We start from the raw sequence: 18,269 nt of genomic DNA on the forward strand, positions 1-18,269 counted from the left end.
GACTTCATCCTGGCCTGGGGTATGAGGATAGCTTTTCTTCAGGTGGTTTTACCCTTGGCACCTGGCAGATCTGGGGCTCTTCCTACTTCTCTGGTCTCTCCCTCTCAGTTCCTTTCGCTGGTTAACTGGAGATATTCTCCAAGGTACCATTTTTTTTGTCCTTTTCTCTCCTTATTTTCCCCTGAATGATCCTGTCCACCCCCAGAGCTTCAGCTAGGAGCCCTCTGTAGATGACTTCTAAATTGACACCTCATGCATTATGCTGAGTGAAACAAGTCGAGATAGAGAAAGATAAATACTGTGTGATATCACTTATATGTATAAGTGAATCCAAAAAAGCCAAACTCATAGAAACAGAGAGTAAAACGGTGGTTTGCAGGGGCCAGGGGGTGGGGGAAATGGGGAGATGTTGGTCAAAGGGTATACACTTCCTGTTCTAATATGAATAAGTTCTGGGGATCTAAGGTACAGCATGGTGACTATAGTTAACAACACTGTATCATACACTTGAAAGTTGCTATGAGAGATCTTAAAAGTTCTTACCGCAAAAAAGAAACGGTACTTATATGACAGGATGGAGGTGTTGGCTAACGCCATGGTGGTAATCATTTTGCAACATATAAGTGCATCAAATCAACACACTGTACACCTCAAACTTATACAATGATATATGTCAATTACGTCCCAACAAAGCTGGAAAAAAACAGACAACTCATCTCTCTTTTAAGCCTCAGACCCACATTTCCAACTGCCTAGTTTATATGGTAATATCTAGCATCAATATTGCTCTTTCATATCCATTTTCTCATCTGACCTTTGCAACAATTCTGTGAGAAAGTCAGGGCAGAATATGAATGTATTTTTTAGGGGAGACTCGAAAAGGTAGGCTTGCCCAAGTTTTAGTGGCAGAGCTATGATTAAGAACTCAAGTTTGGGTGTTCTTTCTGTTATGCCATGTTGCACAGCCCACCACATGGATGTTTCAATGGAGTCTCAAACCCAACGTGATCAAAACCTCAACTTGCTACCAACCTCCTCCTACCCCTACTCCCCTGAAAAAACAAACAAACCCAAAAAACAAAACAACAAAACCCTGCCTCTAATGTTTCCCAACTTGGTTAAAGGTGTCTCATGTTCGCTGTTTCAGGCATCTTGGAGCCTGTGGAGGCCTGCTGGGAACAGGACTTCTAAAACGACAAATATGTCTCGAAGGTTGTGGCCCAAGGCCACTTTTGCTGGCTATAAGCGGTGTCTCCAGAACCAGAGGGAGCCTACAGCTCTTCTTAAAATTGAAGGTGTTTATGCTCGAGATGAAACTGAATTCTATCTAGGCAAGAGATGTGCTTAGGTGTACAAAGCAAAGAACAACACAGTTAACTCCTGGTGGAAAACCTAACAAAACCAGAGTAATCTGGGGAAAGGTAACTCGCGCTCATGGAAACAGTGGCATGGTTCGTGCCAAATTCCGAAGGAACCTTCGTGCTAAGGCCATTGGACACAGAATCAGTGTGACGCCGTACCCTTCAAGGATTTAAACTTATTGAAAAGTAAATAAAGTGTGGATTTGTTCTCTTGTTAAAAAAAAAAACCAGTGTCTCACTTTCCCAATCATCAAGGCTAGAAACCTTGGTTTCACGCTCGATTCTTCCCTCTCCTCCATAGCCTGCAGACTTGACCTTCACAATGTCTGAAACTCATTTTGAATTCATCCTCTCTTTTGCTTCTCTATCCCCATCGAGGCTCACAGAATCTCTTTAGCCACACTCCTTTCACTGCTGTCCTGGCCTTCAGATCTGCCCCACCCCCGATCCTTCATATTGTCCCAGGGATCTCCTCCCTAAAGCTACAGATCTGATCCTGTTCCTCCCGGGTTAGAAAATCGCAGCCTTTGATTGTGCTGGTCCCCCAACCCCTCCTACCTACTCTTGGAGGCCCGGGTCAAATGCCACCTCCCTTCGTGAACTTGGACACAACCCCCCTGTAAACTTGAAATGAGTTCCTTATTCCTCTGCTCTCCCATAGCACTAGGTATTTATTTCATTCTGCCTGTCTTGCAACTAACTGTGCACCGTTCTGTCTCCCCTCTAGCCCGGGAGCCTGCTGGGGATAGGATCCCGGTCTAGTTAATCTCTGTCTTCTCCGAAAAATGGAATCTAGGTCCTTAAACACAGTAGGTTCTTAATAGACAGCTGCTGAATAAATTTTTCCCTTAAGTGTTTGGAAACTTGTTATAACAAGGACCATACTCCTAGCGGGTCCGTTCAGTGAGCTGGGTAAAAATGATTCTCAACCTGTGGTGGGACACCTCACTTCTTTATACCTTGAGAGATCTGAAGTGGTCCAGCATTGCTCCTCTATATCCCTCACCCCTCCATACACTGCTCTCCCTCCCCCAGTGAAGGCAAAAGACAATTTTAACTCTTTATTTGAAACAAACAATTCCAGAGACAGAAGGTTAGTCGTGACAACAGCTTCTCACTACAACACAAGGGCGGGCATGGCTCACTGAAGGGACAGGCCAGGCGCCTCAGAACAATATATACAATTTAAACAGTGGCTAAACTGGTGACAGTTATAAAAACACAAAAAGGAGGCGGGGGAACAGCAAAGCCAACAGGGAAAGAACTGGGTACCCCCTTTGCCAGATGCTAAGAGTTTTCTGGAACTACAGAGGCAAGATGGGGAAGAGAGGAGATGGAGGCAGTGGGGGCAGGACCCACGCCCACAGCTCCTCACCTATCCTTTGACTACAGATCCCATCCTGCATGACCCAGGGCCCACACAGGCTAGGCCTGGCTCTCACGATGGGGGAAGAACAAGAGTGGGGAACCCAGCCCCAACCCAAGTCACAAGGTAGTTTTTGCCTTGGGAACTCTGTCCACTGAACTAAAGGGAAGCAGTTACAGAAGGGGGCTAAGCATGTTGACACCATGGCTCATGCCAACCTAAGATGGCAGAGACAGACAAACACATAAACCAAGGGGACAGGAGTCTGCTCCCCATACTTAAGAGTCATTCTCTGCCTTTGAGGGAAAGAAAGCATTTGGAAGATTTTATTTAATCGCAGCACCAAGGGTTGATGCTTGCAGGGGTGGAGAGGGGGAACAAGGTGGCGAGGAGGTTCCAACCACCAGTTATCTCGTGGGAGGGGAAGACTGCCTAAGCTCTGTGTTTTAGGTAAATGGTCCCCTCGTTACTTTCATGGTTTCTCTCGTATCTTTCATACAAGACCCTTTAGCTTGGTACCGGGGAAGAGTAGAGAAGGGAGTGGGCACAGGGCAGAGAAGGCAGCTGGGTTCTTCCCTTGGCCAAACCTAGGAACAAGGGCCTTTACCTATGTGGGATGGGTCAGGAAACCCAAAGCCAACAGGATCACCAGAGCCATTAACACTCCACCCAGAGTCTGGCCCCAGGAGAAGGGGTTTACTCTGAAACATAAAGAAAATGGCCTAGCTGGATTTTGCCCATCACTGGGAGACCAGTCCCTCAGTACAGAGGACTGGGGCCCTGCGGTTGTCAAGTGGTTTGGGAGAAGACAAAAGCCAGGGATTCCTAGGGAAGGCAGGGAATGGATGAGTAGAAAAGGGCAGTCAGGGCCCTTCAGAATGAGTAGCATTGGTTCCTGGGCCAGTCGCCCTGTGGGACGTGGCCACGGGACAGACATTGGTGTGAAAGATGGATCCGGGCAGCACGTGGGCTTAGTCCAGGTCTTCCTCCCCGGGACGACCCAGCTCCTCATAAATCTCACGCACAGCCAGAATGCGATTGAGCATGCTCTCCAACATGCTGCGGTCCATGGGGATCACAGAATACCAAAGAGGTGACTCGGCGATGCAGGACCGCTCGGGTTGCAGGTAGAACACATCGTTGCGAGTCCGGAGGCTTTCGGGACTGCAATGGTGGGGGTGGGGGTGGGGGTGGGGGTGGGGCGGGAGGACAGAGATCAGTTCCTGGGCGAAGTAGAGCCTGTGGGTCCCCCCCGCTAATGCCATTCCTGCGAACCTGCCAACTCACCATTTTGAGAGATAGAATTCATAGAACTTGACAGGGCAGCGGAGGGGATTCATGCGGTTCTCACGCTGCTCTAAGATGGGGGCTTCGTCTTCTCTCTTCCGTTTCCCAGGACCGGTGTCTGTGGAGGAGACGAATGAACCAGACTCCTTAAAAGTGCAGTCTCAACGAGGCACCTCCAAGAGCACAGTCCAGGGCACGGGGGGAAGGCCTCAGGACACAAAACAGTCTCATGGAGAAATAAAGGCAGAAGAAGAGTCTGTCAGTCTCTCTGTACCAACCCAATGCTCTGCAGGGTGTTGCTCTGCAGTGAACCCTGGTTCTCATTGCTAAAGTCTCCATCATCTTCCCCAAGTTGATTTCCTGAAGAGGTGATCTCAGAAGTTACACGGACAAACTGACAAAACAGACCCTACCGCAAGATTGGGGTTGCCTTCCGGGATAAACAGCGATGGCCCCAGCCCCTGGCACATTAGTCCTGGTAGAGGCTCAGGTTCAGAAGGGACCTTGGGAACTGATTCCAGGGCCAGAATGGAAACCAAGGTGCTGTGGCAGTTATGCCCACTAGCTAAGAGTGACAGAAAGGCTGTCATTCACTCTTGTCAACTCTTCCCCTCAGCCAAACCCACCCAACAGCTTCCCACCTGTCCAATCCCCCAAGCCCCAAAAGTAAACTGCCCTGAAATGAGGAAAAGTGGGAAACAGGCAGCTGGGTGACCTCCTATTTATGCAATAGCCACTGCCCATCGGACTGAAGGACTGGCTGTTTTCATCTTTTCTGCAAACCCAGGAACGGAAGGATAGAGAAGCTGGGGGCAATGGAGAGGGCCAACCTGGTGGCATGGTGGGGCACGGAAGGGGAGGGCAGAGAGGGGGAAAAGCAAAGGAGGGGGCAGCTTCGTACCTCGCCCTTTCCTCTGGCGGACGGGGGCGTAGTAGCGGATGCTCACCACCTTGGTGGTGCCCCGAGGGGTGGTACACTTGCGGGACTGCCGCACCACGTTGGTGAAGGAGAGCTGCATGTGTTCCTCAGCCGTCTGCAGCCCAAAAAACTTAGTGTTGAAGAACATGAGGGTGTTGAGAAGGACAAAGGGCGAGTAGACCCCCAGCTGCTTACACTCCCAGAGGTGCTCTTCCTCCACTCGGGAGAACACCGTATCTGCAATGGGCAAGGGGGAGAGGCTGGTCAGGAGGGATTGACTACACAAACCCAACCGCTTCTGCTCCCACATGTCCCGCTCACAAGCACTGGGCATGCCAGACTCATTCGGTAAGGGACCATTGCACGTAAAACCCTGACGCCTCGCTATACTGCACAGGAGGGCTGCATTTTGGGGTTTGTTTTGGTTCGGTTTGGGGTGGGGTTTTTTTTGGGGGGGATAGTTTTTTTAACAGTTTCCACCTGTATTCAGAGCTTCGCTCACCATCCTCAAGTTACAGGCAGGTCGACGTAAACCTTGAGGAGTCCCACAACTTCTTCCTTTTTTTCCTTCAACTACCACTCAAACCCTGGTCACCATTTTGGGTCCCAGAGATAGGTCTTCAGACCTAAGTCTTGATCCCCTCCTTATGTTCAAGGACAGGGGCTCTGGCTCCTCTAGCTCTTAACCCTGAGGCACCCAACTACACACGTCTACGCTCAGACCCTTTTGTGAAGAGTGGCAGACCCAAGAGCCCTGGACTCAGAATGGTGCACTGGAAGAACGGAGGAAAGGGCGGAGGGGTTGCTAAGTCCCTGTCCCTTACTGTTGGGGAGGAGTGTGGGCTGCCAGGTACTCAGAGACTTGTTGAGTTCTTGAACAAAAGTCAGGTAGTAAAGGTCCGTGAAAATGTTCACCATTCGGTTATTTTCCAACAAGTACTGGAAAAAGAAAAACAGACACACATAGAGCTAGACTCTAGGCCCTAGAGGAAAGACAATGAGGCCGAAGGCCCCAGGCATGGCGACCTTGACAGTTAGGAGCCCATGGGAAACAGTTGCTGGATTTAGTGATCCAGAGTGGTTCTCCCCAGGTATACCTACGGCTCTGAGGAGCTGAGGCCTTGCTGGAAGAGGAGGAAGTCTGGAAGAGATGTGTCACAGCCGCTTCTTCACAAGCCCAGACCCCCTTGTCAGCTGAGGCATGGCTGACGTCTCCCATTGGGAACCAAACATCACCCCACCACTCAGGGAACCCAGCTCTGCCCATCCCTCCCCTCCTAAAGTGGGTTTCAGGATGACAAAGGGACCCGCAGAGCAATGAAGACTGCTCCTTGGTCAAAAGTCCTGGAACACAGCTTTGATTTTAGAAGAGTATTCTCATTTCTTGTCGTGTCTAGAGTAGGAGATGAAAGGCAAGCTGCCTGCTCAAGGCAGGAAACAAGGTGAGGAACAGGGAGTGGGACAGGATCATTTCTGGTGGGACCCTGCCTGCTGTGTTAAGTGACGGCAGGTGAGGCAGGGCGCAAGGGGTACCTGTTGGATGCCAAGACACAGATAGTAGATACTGTCAGGTTCATATCGTTCACCGTTGGGTCGAGTGATTTCTCTCACAAACTGGGCCAGACCGTAGTTGAGCTCAGCAGCTGAGCAGGCCAGAATATCCTCTTTGATACGCATAGGTTTGGCTGCAGTGATACACAGTGGAGGTGGCTGGCATTAAGACAACTGCACATTAAGAATTTCCTTTAGCTCCACCATTAACCCCTTCACCCCTTAGTCACGTCCAGCTCCAGAACAAACCCACCAATTACACAAAGAGCCCTCAGCCTTGAAACCTAGACGGCAGCTCCCCTTATTCTGCAACTCCTCCCCATCTTCACAGGATACCCTTAAGTGATCACAGCCTTATCACTTGTAGACATCTACAGCTGAATCACAGCCCTGCCCCTGCTCCCCTTCCCCTCCTCCTCCCCTGGGTACTTACGGCCAAAGCGCAGCTCATCACCCTTGCTGGTTTCTCCATTGGCGTATTTCGACTGCACCCAGCACTTCCAAGCATTGACACCATATGAATAGTTGAGTCCAGTACAGCTAGGCTGGCTGCTCATGGAGTCCCGGGAACAGCTCTCTGAAAGCACCAGCCGCTTTTGACCCTGGAGGGGAAGAGAAAGGAGGGAGTGGTGGAGGTAAGGCCGGGGCACCATGGAAGCTAGTCAGGACAGTGTTCACCACCAGGGGAGGTGGGGACTGATGAAAGAACACAGCAAGCTTCCACAGCGCAGAACCCCAGGAAGAGCTCTTATAACCTCTGATGAACTGGGGAGAGAGCAGACTTTGGCTGTACCTTAGCATTCACAGTGGTGGAGAAAGGAGGCTAGGGAAGGCGAAACTAAGGCTGCTGACTTGGCTATGAAAGCCACCCCCCACCCCGCCCTCTGAGCCTCCACCCCTCTTCTGTGGATACAGCAGCCCCAGCCCTCACCTTCCTCATGGTTCGGGGAAGGTCTTGTTCAGTAGACACGTCCTCAGGCCCTACCAGGCCACAATCAAACAGGAAATCTACGCTGGGGTTAATATCCAAAGGATCTAGAGGGGAAAGGAAGAAGAAATCAATTTTCTAAGACCTCAACCCCGTTGTCCTCCCACCCCACCCCTGCTACTTGTTCACCTGACTCGAGATGAGCCTCCGAGACAGCTTCATCGTAGTCACCAGGACAAAGCTATATACTGAGAACGTGCTCAGAGGCACATACACACAAAAACTCACAACAATGGGAACGTTCCTAGCACTACTGAACTGTAAACTTTTAAACATGGTTAAGATGGTAAATTTTATGTTATGTGTTTTACCACAATTAAAAAAAAAACAACAAGATTCAAGCATAGAATGGTCTGCCTGTCCTGGTATCTCCGGCACCGCTCCCTGTGAGAGTCTTCGGTTTAGGGTCATGCTCGGGGTAACAAGCAACACTCCTTTCCTGACGGCGCAAATGCTACTGTACACAGCGGGCACGCCCTGAATCCTACTCACTCTTGGGGAAGTCCGCCTCCAAGTCTTGCCCAGGCTCATCCAACACATTGGCCATCTTGACGGCCATGGCCAGGACATCATCCCGAGCTGGCCCAAACAGGTCGCAGTCTTCCAGAAGTCCCTCTGCACTCTGGTTGCTCACGAGATCTGGGAGGCAGAGAGGTTGGCTTAGTCCCTGCAGCTCCTACTTGGCGCCCTCAACTGGCTTTCAGGGGCTGATCCCAACTATTCCCCCATCCCGCCAGGCACCGAGATCACCACTCTCCGCCCCCTTAGGCAGAGACAGACTGGCAGCACCCTGTCTCCCTCACCGCCGCTGTCCATGGCATACCACAAAGGTCAGATGAGGCCTTGTCTAACTCCTCGGCCTCTGCAATCATTTCTGCCATAGCCAGGATGTCGGCCTCCAAGGGGTTAGAAGGGATCTTCACCTTCAGCTCCTCGATGGTCTCCACAATCTTGTCTGTGCTCTCCAAGGTAGTGGGCAGGAACATGGGCACAGGCACCTGGAGGCACGAATCCCAACTAAACGCCAAGAACCACACCAGCAGATGAGAGGAACGGCTGGTGAGAGGGAGGGGGCAGGGTGGGTCTCAAGCCTGGGAGGGTAAAGGAGGCCCCCACCAGGAAGGGCAGGAAAACTTACCGGGATAGGCATTGAGAAAGGCACCGGGACTTTCTGGCAGTACAGATGCATAGGCACTGGCACAAAGATGGGCACTGGGATGGGCAGCACGATCACCTGTGGCTTCCACTCTTCTGCTGACAAAAAAGGGGTCTTCTCAGAGCGCCTGCCAGATGCGTCACACCTGACCCAGGACCTGGTGCTTGTCACCCCCCCAAAGCTCTAACACGTGCTCAGTGTCACAAAACTGCCCTTGAACCAAATGTTGAGAGACAACTCTGGGATTCTAGGATGACAATATGCAGGACGCTTCGGCCACCTAAGAAACTCCCTCGTCCAGCTCCCAGGCACAGAGCTGGAGGCCCAAGACCAAGGAACACAGCCTGTGGCGTCTCGGCACCCTCACTCACCTGTCTGACTCCCTTTGGACTTCATTTCCACCTTGCAGGAGACCCCCCGATTCTGCATCAGTGGTTTACACATGGCAGCTTTGTTTTTGCGGGGTGTTGCTGGGGGCGGTGGGGGTGGAGGAGGGGTGGGAGCAGCGGGGGTTGTTCGGATCTTCACAGGGATCTGCAGAGACAAAGGAATTTTAGTGCCGCTGACTACGGTACCCTCCTCTGAGACCATCCTCCCCCCTGGCTTTTGCCCTGACCTTGCCCAGATTCCCATTTTCCTCTGAGGTCTTTACAGTGTTGCTGTTCTCCACTTTGGTTTGAGAGGGTGTCTGGGGCTTCGCCTCAGAAGACTGACCTGTAGATCAAAGCAAACGAAAGCTCTCATCTGAGGCACTAGCTCTCCGTTTTCCTCACCCCTGCTCCAGGAGAGCTTCATTAAGAGAACACCAAATACGAATGGGAAGTCTCAAATTTTCCCTCCACCCCCGCCCCCAGGTCTAGTCTTGTCTGGGTCCCAGCAATAGTGGCCCAAAAGATTCTTTGCTCCTGGCTGCCAAGGATGAAAAATAGTGTCCCCCCAGTGACCCATAATTTAAGGCCTTCCATTTAGATGGCCCTCAGGAGTTTAGTGCCCCTGGAGTGCGGAGGGGCCGGGGTAACATTCTAGAAACAACAGTCTTCACTCTCACTAAAGGCAGAGCTTATGCCAACACTTCCTTCTCTCTTAAAACTAACCACAGCCCCCATATGCCCCACCCTACCTGGGCAGGTACCCATTCCCTACAATAAATCCCTTATAGAAAATCAGTAGGATCTAACTCTCAGAACCTTTTTTTTTTTTTAAACTCTCAGAACCTTTAAACGAGACTTCTCTAGTACCTCTACAGTCCGGAAGCTGAAAGAGAACGCAGTACCAGGACCTCTGGCCAGGGATGAGGTGAAAGCGGGAGAGGAAGCAGAAAGGGGCCAGGCCCAGGATCAGAAGAGTCCAGGCCAGTTCTAACAGACTGTGCCCCCTGCCCAGGACTCACTGTTCAGGAGGCTCTCGGGCCCACTCTGGGTATCCAGGTTGGGTTGGTTCTGCTGGCTGTAGAAACGCAGCAGACATTGTTGGTTGCAGAAATGACGGATCTGCCCACGCCAGTGGATGGTCTCCAGCAGCTTCCCCTGGCGCTTACAGGCATGGCACCGGGCAGCCTGAGGGTGTCAACAGGATGGTCAGACCTGCCTCCCTAAAATGTGCTGGGTGGGCCCTTTGCCCTGGGATAAGCCGTGCTGCTCCCCTTGGAGCCTGGGTAAGCCGGAGCCCCCTCCCTGGAGATCGGCCCACACCCTGATGGCAGCACAACAGCCCGTGCTCCCTGCCGCCTTTTCCCTCCTTTGTAACGTGCTGCCCCCCTTACCTTGCAGTACCACAGCAGGTACTTGCTCTTACAGTCCTCGCTGCAGAAGTCCCAGGTGCTGCCGTCCAGTTGCTCGGTGACTCCGCGCTGGCAGGTCTGGGAGCAGTAAGTACAAGTGATACAACATAATCCCAGCTTCTTAGTGAAGTCCTGTTTGTACAGCAGCACACAGCCTGGAAAGGGGGCGAGAGGGAAGAGTCCAGAGACGCAGAAATCTCCATGGCCGTGAGACCCAACCTTTTCAAGGCAGTGCACCTGAACCCTCTAACAACCTCCCGTGCCCAAAGCCTGGGGACAGACGGCGTAGAGCGTCCTGAGCAGAAGGCCCTGGCCCCGTGGACCACTCTGCAAGCCCTCCTTACTTAATCTGCCATTCTCCCCAGCTGTGAGGTACAGAGCCCTCTGCCCCTTCCCCATCTCCTTACCTTCACTGCAGAAGCTCTTCTCCACCCCACTGAATCGGAGCTTCTCATGCAGGAGTTTCTCCTGCCGGCAGTGCTCACACTGGGACACCACACCCCGAAGGCGCTTGAAGTCCTCACAGCAATCACGGCAGCAGAACTGGAACACCTGGTCCTGGGACGGGGGCACAGGGTGGGGAGGGCAGGGCTGTGACATCTGGACCTGGCGAGAGCCAAGTGGAAGGACCCCTTCAGACAGATGTCTCTGTGTAGCAAGATGTGGGTGGGGGTGGGGATCTTACCTGCCAGTCCAAGACCTCAGGCTTGCCACTGAAGAGGCTGTGGCAGTAGTGACAGCTCAGGTGAATGCCCCCCTCGGGGCTTGTGCGCTGGAGGGAAGGAAGACAAGTAAGGGAGGGGCAAGATGTGTGTGGTGGGCGGGTAGGGGTAGGGGAAGTCAGGCTTGTTCTTTGCTCTGCCCAGGCCTACCTACCCCAAATCTCATACCCTCTCTACGTCGCCACACCCTTTATCCCTGGTCCAGGGTTTGGAGTACCTGGAACTTGGTCCAGCAGCTGGGGCTGCAGAACTGGTAGACTGTGCGATCAACCTTGTTGTAGTAACAGGGGTCAGAGAGGCTGCGGCGGCAGAAGCTGCAGGGTCGGGGAGGGCCTGGGGCATAGAGAGAAAAGGAGAGAGAGAAAGAGAGAGAGAGAAAGAGAGAGAGAGAGAGAGAAAGAGAAAGAGAGAGAGAGCACACAGAACGTGTAAGGCAGTGCAGAGATGGAACAGGAAATCCACGGGAAGATGTGATTGGGGCTGAAGTCGGGCAGCAGGGGTTACTTTAGAAGAAGGGAGTATGGGAGGTGGAAGGAAGGCCAGCAGGGGTCTCAGAGAAGAGGGCTTTGCACCTACCAGTGAGCCCTGCCTGCTTCACTTTGTAAGAGGTGGTACAGCACAGGGAACAGAACAAGCTGGTCTTGCCATTACGGTCCACATGGGATAGCATCTCAAAGTTCTTACACAGGGTCTTGCACCAGACACATGGGTACACCCGTGTGTTTTTCTGTGAGGATGGGGAAGGAGAGGCTGAGGCTGGATTTGTCCCTTCACTTTTATTTTTTTAAATTTTTAAAACATGAAATATTTCAGGCATACAAAAAAAGTATAGATGATGAGATAACAAAGACCTGTGTATCCACCAGCCAGCTTCAAAAATAAAACATAACAGATACAATTGAAACCCCCTTTATTTGTTTTATTTCTCCCAGCCCTCGACCCGTCAGGCACCTTTATTTCTCACCCAAGGACCGCGCACCCCCTTCCACAGCCCTCTAATGCACTACTCCCTCGGCCCCACCTTCTTGTACGCCCCCAAGCAGGTTGTGTTGCAGAACCGCTTTTGTTGGCCCTCGTGGAAGAGGAGCTCGGGGCCAGGGCTCCCGGTCTTGGTGTAGATGTAAGCCCCACACTGGTCACAACAGTTGGTTTTCAGTCCCTTGTTGGCCCGGAATTTGGAGAAGCAAGAGTCGCTGCAGAGCCGGTGCACCACGCTGCCATTGCTGACCTCGTGCAGGACCTGCCACATACACACACACACACCCCCTGAGCTGGGGCCTGGCCACCACCACCCACCCTAGTGCAAGGACGGCCCGCCCCGCCTCACCCTAGACCTTCACAGCAGACAGTGGGCCCAGGGACCCCCCAACCTGCACATCGGGCTGCCGACTTGATGGTGAGGTCCTGGGAGGCAAGGAAGGCCAGCTGCACACATCCTGGAGAAGCTCTATCCTTGAATACGCTCCCTCACGATGGCTGCTTCCCCTCCCCACTCCCCTCTTCCACAGGGCCTGGCCCCTGCAGCCCCAGGATTGCAGGGGCAGCTCAGGGCTGGCCAGGCTCTGTAAATCAGCCCCCATCGAGCTTCCTCACCTCTCCAGTCTTCTGGCATATACTGCAGCGAGTGGCATCGGCGGGATCCCCAGACTGGGGGATTGGGCGCTGCTGCTGGGCCTCATACAGAGAGAGACAGACAGACGTGCAGAACTCATGGAAGGAGCCTCCTGAACCAGTCTGCGCCACAACTGAGTCCTTGGTGTTCCAGATCTCCCTGGAGGTGGGGACAGGTTTGCACATTCACTCAGTACCACCCTCTCATTTCATCAGCCTCCACCCCCCTCCTCTGGGATCAATGACCACAGAACCAAAATACTCTTGGACCCCCTCCCTAAGTCACCTCTCTCCCAGTTCCACTTTGCTAGGTTCTTGCCAACATAGTCTCTGTCTCACCCTTTACTCCCAGCCCGATCCCTGCCCTCCCCACAGCCCGGGACCCTCACGTACTTCTTGCAGAAGGTACAGGTCTTTTTGCCGGAGGGCTTCTTGGAGAAGGTGGTGAGACAGGATGAAGAGCAGAAGAGCTGTGGCAGCCCCTTGCGCTGGTAGGCCGTCTGGCCCTTCTGCAGTGGTGTCCGGCAGTGGGCACAAGTCATCTTGGTGCCTACCGCTGAGCGCCCAGCCCTCTGTGCCACGCTCGAGCGTAGGGACATGCGAGGAGAGCGCCGGGGCCGGAATGGCACAAAGTCCTCATCGTTGGGGTCATCTACCATGGCATCAGAATCCTCATCTGACACTGGAACTGAGGAAGTGGGGGGGGAGGGGCGGGGAGAAAAGGCTGAGGGACCAGGCCTCCAGCTATCACCTGACCAACAGGTAGCTCAGCTGATCCTGGGATCCCCAATCCCTGTAGTTCTTGGCTTTATACCCCGCCCCTATTACATTGGAATCTCAAGCCACCCGGTGTCACTCTCCCTTAGTTACTCTGTAACCTCCCAGGGAGGGGAAGGGAGGGATCCAAGGGAGAAGATTCAGGGACAGGGATGGCAGAGCTGAAACAGGAAACTCCATTCTCACTGCTCTTGTTTTCAATTTCCCCCACTGCCCCTGGTTCCCATGCCAACCCAGAGCAGAGACAGGCGCTTCGCACTCTGCAGAGTGCGGCACTACAGGAGCCAGGAGATCCGTGGCCCGCCACATCCCACTGGGTCACACTTCCTCAAGGCCTACTCACTGCTCTCAGTGGAATCCACAACCTCAGGTTTTGGAGGCTCTACTCTTCTAACGCGCTCGCTTCTCTTCTGCACCTTGGAAACATGGGGAGGGGAGGAAAGCTGACACCAGGGGCAGGCTAAAGGGCCAGCTGCACTAGTACAGGGTTTGGGGGGTGTACAGAAATAGGAGGGGGAAGGGAGAGTAGGGACCCTTGGCCCTGCCCTTAGGAGGAGGGGAGAAAAGGAGGCTGGACGTTCTCCTTAAGAAGCAATAGACACAAGCGCTCCCTCCCTCTTCCTAACTCTCCTCACACACACCCTCCACAGAGCAACATCTGGGAGGGAAAATGAAGGGTCTGTCCTTCCCAGAGCTACAGGGGGAACCAGACTCCTTCCAATCCCCTCCCCCCCTCACCCTCTCAGGCGGCTTCTCACTCGCCTTCCCAGTCAGGCCATCTCCTGCAAAGGAAGCAGAAAGCAACCTAAATCTTGAGCCTGCCTTCACCACCCCCTCCCTGGCCCAACCCCCGCCTCCATTCCTGGGGAAGAACTTACTCAAAACTGAAAGGGAAAACTCGAGTGCCTGTGGCTTCTTGGGGCCCCTCTCAGGGTTACCTTGAGCTCTGCACTAAGGCCGGGGGGGGGGGGGGGCGGCGCGCAGCTATTCTCCATGAAAAAAATCCTACCTTCCCACCAGCTTTCTGTCCCAATCATTGGGAGTTAAGGAAACACAAGTAACACACCTTTCATCAAGCATTTATAGTTTATCAACAAAAACAAATGCAACCACCCAAAGGTAGCAAGGGAAAAAGGAAGCATTAATGTATGGGAGGTTCCCCTGGACTCAGGTGGTTATATAAGCCCTAAGACCCTGGTCACAGCCTGGGAGAGGCACAACACTAGGCAGAATTGGGGAGAAATGCGAGCCTCTCAAGTCTAGGCTGGCCCTCCCCTATCAGAGACACAATCCTAGGCCCTGCATGTCTACCATTCCTCTGAAATCACTATGCACTTGGTGGCTCCAGAGCCTAGTTATCATTCATCAAACCCAGAAACCCCAGTCTCATCTAGAACAAAACAGCTAGAAAGATCTTAGAACCAAGAAGCCTGGTGTCCTCCCCAAATCCCGAAGGAAGGAGGACCCTGGTACCAAAAGCCCACTGGGGGAAGAAAAAGGGAACCTCTGCCACCAAACCCAGTCTTCTCAACCCACCCCCTGAAACCTCACCCCTATTTCTCCTCCACAGCCACTGAGCTCCCCCTACCCCTACTTTCCTTAACCTTCTTCACCACACCCCCACTCCTCCTTCCAAACCCCCAACTCCTCCATACACATCCCTACTCTTATCTCTCCACCCTCCTCCCACAACTTCTTCCCCAAACACACAGCCACCCTCCTTACCCCCACCCTCTCCCCATCCTTGATTTTCCAGCTGATCAGGCAACCTACCTGGCAAGGAAGGGTGTGCAGGGGGGCTAGGGCCCCCAGGTTTAGTCTGAGAACTGTTGATTCCATCCCCCAGAGTCTCTCCCACTGAAGGGCTGGGGGGGCCATTTGGGCTCTGTGGCTGCCCTTGGGGAAGCTCCTCCTCCTGCCCAGGGGAGCCCCTTCGCCCTGTAGCTATGGAGGTGGTCTCCTCCTCTTCAATATGTGGGGACTGCAAGGTTATTGGAGAATCTGGAGCCAAAGGCTCTAGTAGCCCCTCAGGTGAAGAGGGATTTGCCCCAGCCCCTGGGTCAGGTGGCACCACCTCAGGGGTCTGGCCCCCTGGTCCAGGCTCTAGGGTCTGATCTCCTGCATCCCATGCAAGGGTCCCCTCAGGACCATGGTCCACCTCTGGGGGGGAGGGGGCTTTATAGAGCAGCCCCCCCAGCCCCAGCAGCTCAGTGGCTCCATCCAGGACTCCAGGGTCTTTTTCCAGGCCAGCAGGGGTATCAAGCAGGTCCAGGGCTCCTGAGGATGGAGAAGGGCCAGGGGGGGCCCATCCTCGAGTTGGGGCAGTCTGGGATTCCAGTAGATCCTCTCCAAATTCCATGTCTACTGGAAGGTCTCCAGCCAGGGGCTTCTCTGGCAGGGTCAATGGGTCAAACGGACTGGGGAAATCACTGGGGTCCATGAGGATGACTGGATATGGGCTGTAGGTTAGGGGTAGAAAAGAGGACAGAAGAGGTGGTCTTCGCCAGAATTCCTTCTTATATAGGTTCTGGGACACACCCCATCATCCACTTGGATTTCTCTTGAATCGCCCCCACCACAACCGACAAGCATTTCCACAGGCTTTAGTGCAAATGACCACTCCCCCCACCAACATACAGCGCCCCCTGTGGGGAGAGGCGTTCCCCGCCCTGGCCCTGTGCCCCACTCGCCAGGCAGTCCGTCGTTCCACCCGCCCGCCTAGCCCCCGCCACCCCACTGCAACTCCCAGCTCCCCTCCCCCCTCACCTTTCACTCCCCCCCACAACTCGGGCTGAACGCCCCCTTAGAGTCTCCCAGGGCCGCTGCCAACAGGAGCCTTTCCCGCCCCCGCGATCTCAGTTTCTATCCCCTCCCCTCTCTCCTAGAGCCCCCCAGTTCCCCAATCTTTACCCACCCTGTCTGGCCCCACCCCCCCTCCCCGCGTTGCATGGTCCTCCCTCAGCCCTTCCCTCGCCCCCACAAACTGCCCTTCCTAACCCCTCCCCCCCCAGTTACCTTTCAGGGTCGCCCACTTCCTCAGCCTAGTCCCCCTTTCCTATTGCTCCCCCAGTCCTCCTTCTCCTGTTGCCCACCCCCCACCTCAGGCATTTACAGGAAGACATTTTGGAGCTACGATCTCTCCTTAGACCCCCCTCCCGGCTACTGCGAGAACCCGCCTGCAGGTTCGGTTCGGCTTGATCAGGCTCGACCCCTACCTGCGGCAGGGTTAGTGTAACGGCTACAAGCCTAGAACTGCAGACAGCGACGGCCCCGCGCTCCTTCTCCACCTCCCTCCCTAGCAGCCGGGACAGGGGTCGCGGCCCCTTTAAATGGCAGCGCCGCTCACAGCGCCCAGCGCTCTGCACCAGGCGGGCGGGCGGCGCCAGCAACCAACCCCATTGGCTGGCTCGAGGAGGGGGCTCGCGAGACAGCGCCGGCCCCCGGCGCGAGACTCCCAGCCCAGTGGACGCCTGGAAATTGTGGAGTGGAACATCGGCACTGGAGATGGAGCTTGAGCCCCCGCCCGGGGCCCCGTTAGTTGAGAAGGAAAAGCTAGCCTCCGGAGCTTGGAAGCCCGCCCCCGGGGAAGGCGGCACCCCCTCTCCACCAAAGGGCCGAGTACACTAACCCACAAAAAACAGATCTACGCACCTGCTTCCCTTACCTGGCTTGAGAGTCTGGCCCCCGTCAACACCCGTGCCCGCCCTACCTCCTGGAGCCCACTCTACCCGTGATCCCCTCCTCTCATTCAAATGGTTCCCGGTCCCCTCCCCCTCCCCGTGTCTCTCTCCGCTTCCCACTCGTGTTCAACCCCCCGGCGTCCGCCCCCCTCAACAGTCCCTACCTACGCCATGCCGCAGGCGCCTGCCAAGATTACCCTCCCCCCCAACCCCACCTCTCCGGGGCCCGCCCCCTGGGCGACTGTTGGGGTAATGAGTGACAGCGAAGGGTGGGGGGAGGCAGTGACCCAACCCTCACGTGCCCCTCCTCTCCTTGTCTGCAGCCTCGGGCCCCCCTAACCATTCTGAGACTCAGAGTTGTGGGGCGTCTTAAGCCTGGTCTCCAGCCACCCAGGGCGAGTTAAATGGCTCTGGCTCAGTGACAACGCCTATGCAGTAGCCGTTACTGCCTGATGACCCCAAAACCAGGTCCTGCAAAGACACTCCCCCACTCCTTCCACGGTCTTAGGGTAAGTTCTGAGATCTTCTCCCTGAGTCTTCGCGCAGGAGCCCCCAGCGTTATCTCTTCAGTAGTTTTCCTCACCGAGGCCGACAGCTCTCCTTCCTCCTTTCTCTGTCTCTCTGTCTCTGTCTCCCTCCCTCCCTCTTTCTGTCCTTGTCCCTCTCTCTCTCTCTCCCCCCCCCCCCCACTCTGGCGCGCACTCTCTCTCTCCCGGTCTCTTTTTGTCTCGTCTCTTGTCTCTCAGGCTCTCTTAGGCACGAGCACGCACGCGCGCGCGCACACACACACTCCCCCTCCTGGATGGTCCTTAGCGTGTGGGTGTGGCTGGGGTTGAAGCTAGGGAAGTGGGGTAGGGGGAGGGGGCATTAGCATTAGGCCTACTGGCTTTAAAAAATGTGTGCCAGGATCCATTCTCAGTCCCCATTAGAGTTAGAGCACTTTACAATCCCCGCTCTCTCCACTTTACCCCTCCGACCCCTAAGTGCTGGAGAGTATTTAGTATCTGAGATACTAGAAGAGGCTCAGGCTGGAAGGGAGTCCCATCACATTTTTAGGTTTGGTGTCCAGTG

The 18,269-nt window shown here is 54.3% G+C and overlaps 1 protein-coding gene and 1 pseudogene across 6 annotated transcripts; one reads left to right on the forward strand and one right to left on the reverse strand.

The window, feature by feature from the left end:
* Positions 1 to 1,201: 1,201 nt before the first annotated feature.
* Positions 1,202 to 1,535, forward strand: LOC133082399 (large ribosomal subunit protein eL33-like; annotated as a pseudogene).
* An 874-nt stretch (positions 1,536 to 2,409) lies between these two features.
* On the reverse strand, positions 2,410 to 17,916 carry ZMYM3 (zinc finger MYM-type containing 3). 6 transcript variants are annotated; one of them, XM_061178475.1, is made up of 25 exons: positions 17,901 to 17,916; positions 15,292 to 15,977; positions 14,257 to 14,300; positions 13,862 to 13,934; positions 13,135 to 13,429; positions 12,724 to 12,901; positions 12,152 to 12,370; positions 11,707 to 11,857; positions 11,348 to 11,463; positions 11,094 to 11,180; positions 10,816 to 10,966; positions 10,391 to 10,563; positions 10,019 to 10,184; positions 9,245 to 9,342; positions 9,000 to 9,162; positions 8,611 to 8,723; positions 8,296 to 8,470; positions 7,965 to 8,111; positions 7,416 to 7,519; positions 6,918 to 7,086; positions 6,467 to 6,618; positions 5,758 to 5,872; positions 4,916 to 5,170; positions 4,015 to 4,132; positions 2,410 to 3,891 (listed from the first exon to the last, which is right to left on the reverse strand). In XM_061178475.1, the coding sequence occupies exons 2-25, from the start codon at positions 15,956 to 15,958 to the stop codon at positions 3,699 to 3,701; spliced, it is 4,122 nt and encodes a 1,373-aa protein (XP_061034458.1). In that variant the 5' UTR covers positions 15,959 to 15,977; positions 17,901 to 17,916; the 3' UTR covers positions 2,410 to 3,698. The 6 variants fall into 6 exon arrangements, with proteins under 6 accessions (XP_061034458.1, XP_061034456.1, XP_061034457.1 ...); XM_061178473.1 differs by lacking the exon at positions 17,901 to 17,916 and adding an exon at positions 17,782 to 17,828; XM_061178474.1 differs by lacking the exon at positions 17,901 to 17,916 and adding an exon at positions 17,363 to 17,390.
* Positions 17,917 to 18,269: the final 353 nt, after the last annotated feature.

This window comes from Eubalaena glacialis, chromosome X (genome assembly GCF_028564815.1).
Source record: "Eubalaena glacialis isolate mEubGla1 chromosome X, mEubGla1.1.hap2.+ XY, whole genome shotgun sequence".
NCBI lineage: Eukaryota > Metazoa > Chordata > Mammalia > Artiodactyla > Balaenidae > Eubalaena > Eubalaena glacialis.

Excerpts from the sequence above, each read along its gene's own strand:
- ZMYM3 (XM_061178475.1), bottom strand. The coding sequence starts at position 15,958 with ATGGACCCCAGTGATTTCCCCAGTCCGTTTGACCCATTGACCCTGCCA. Across the intron at positions 6,619-6,917 it reads TGATGAGCTGCGCTTTGGCC|CCAAACCTATGCGTATCAAA; the intron begins GTAAGTACCCAG and ends GTATCACTGCAG. Across the intron at positions 4,133-4,915 it reads CCGCCAGAGGAAAGGGCGAG|ACACCGGTCCTGGGAAACGG; the intron begins GTACGAAGCTGC and ends TCTCCTCCACAG.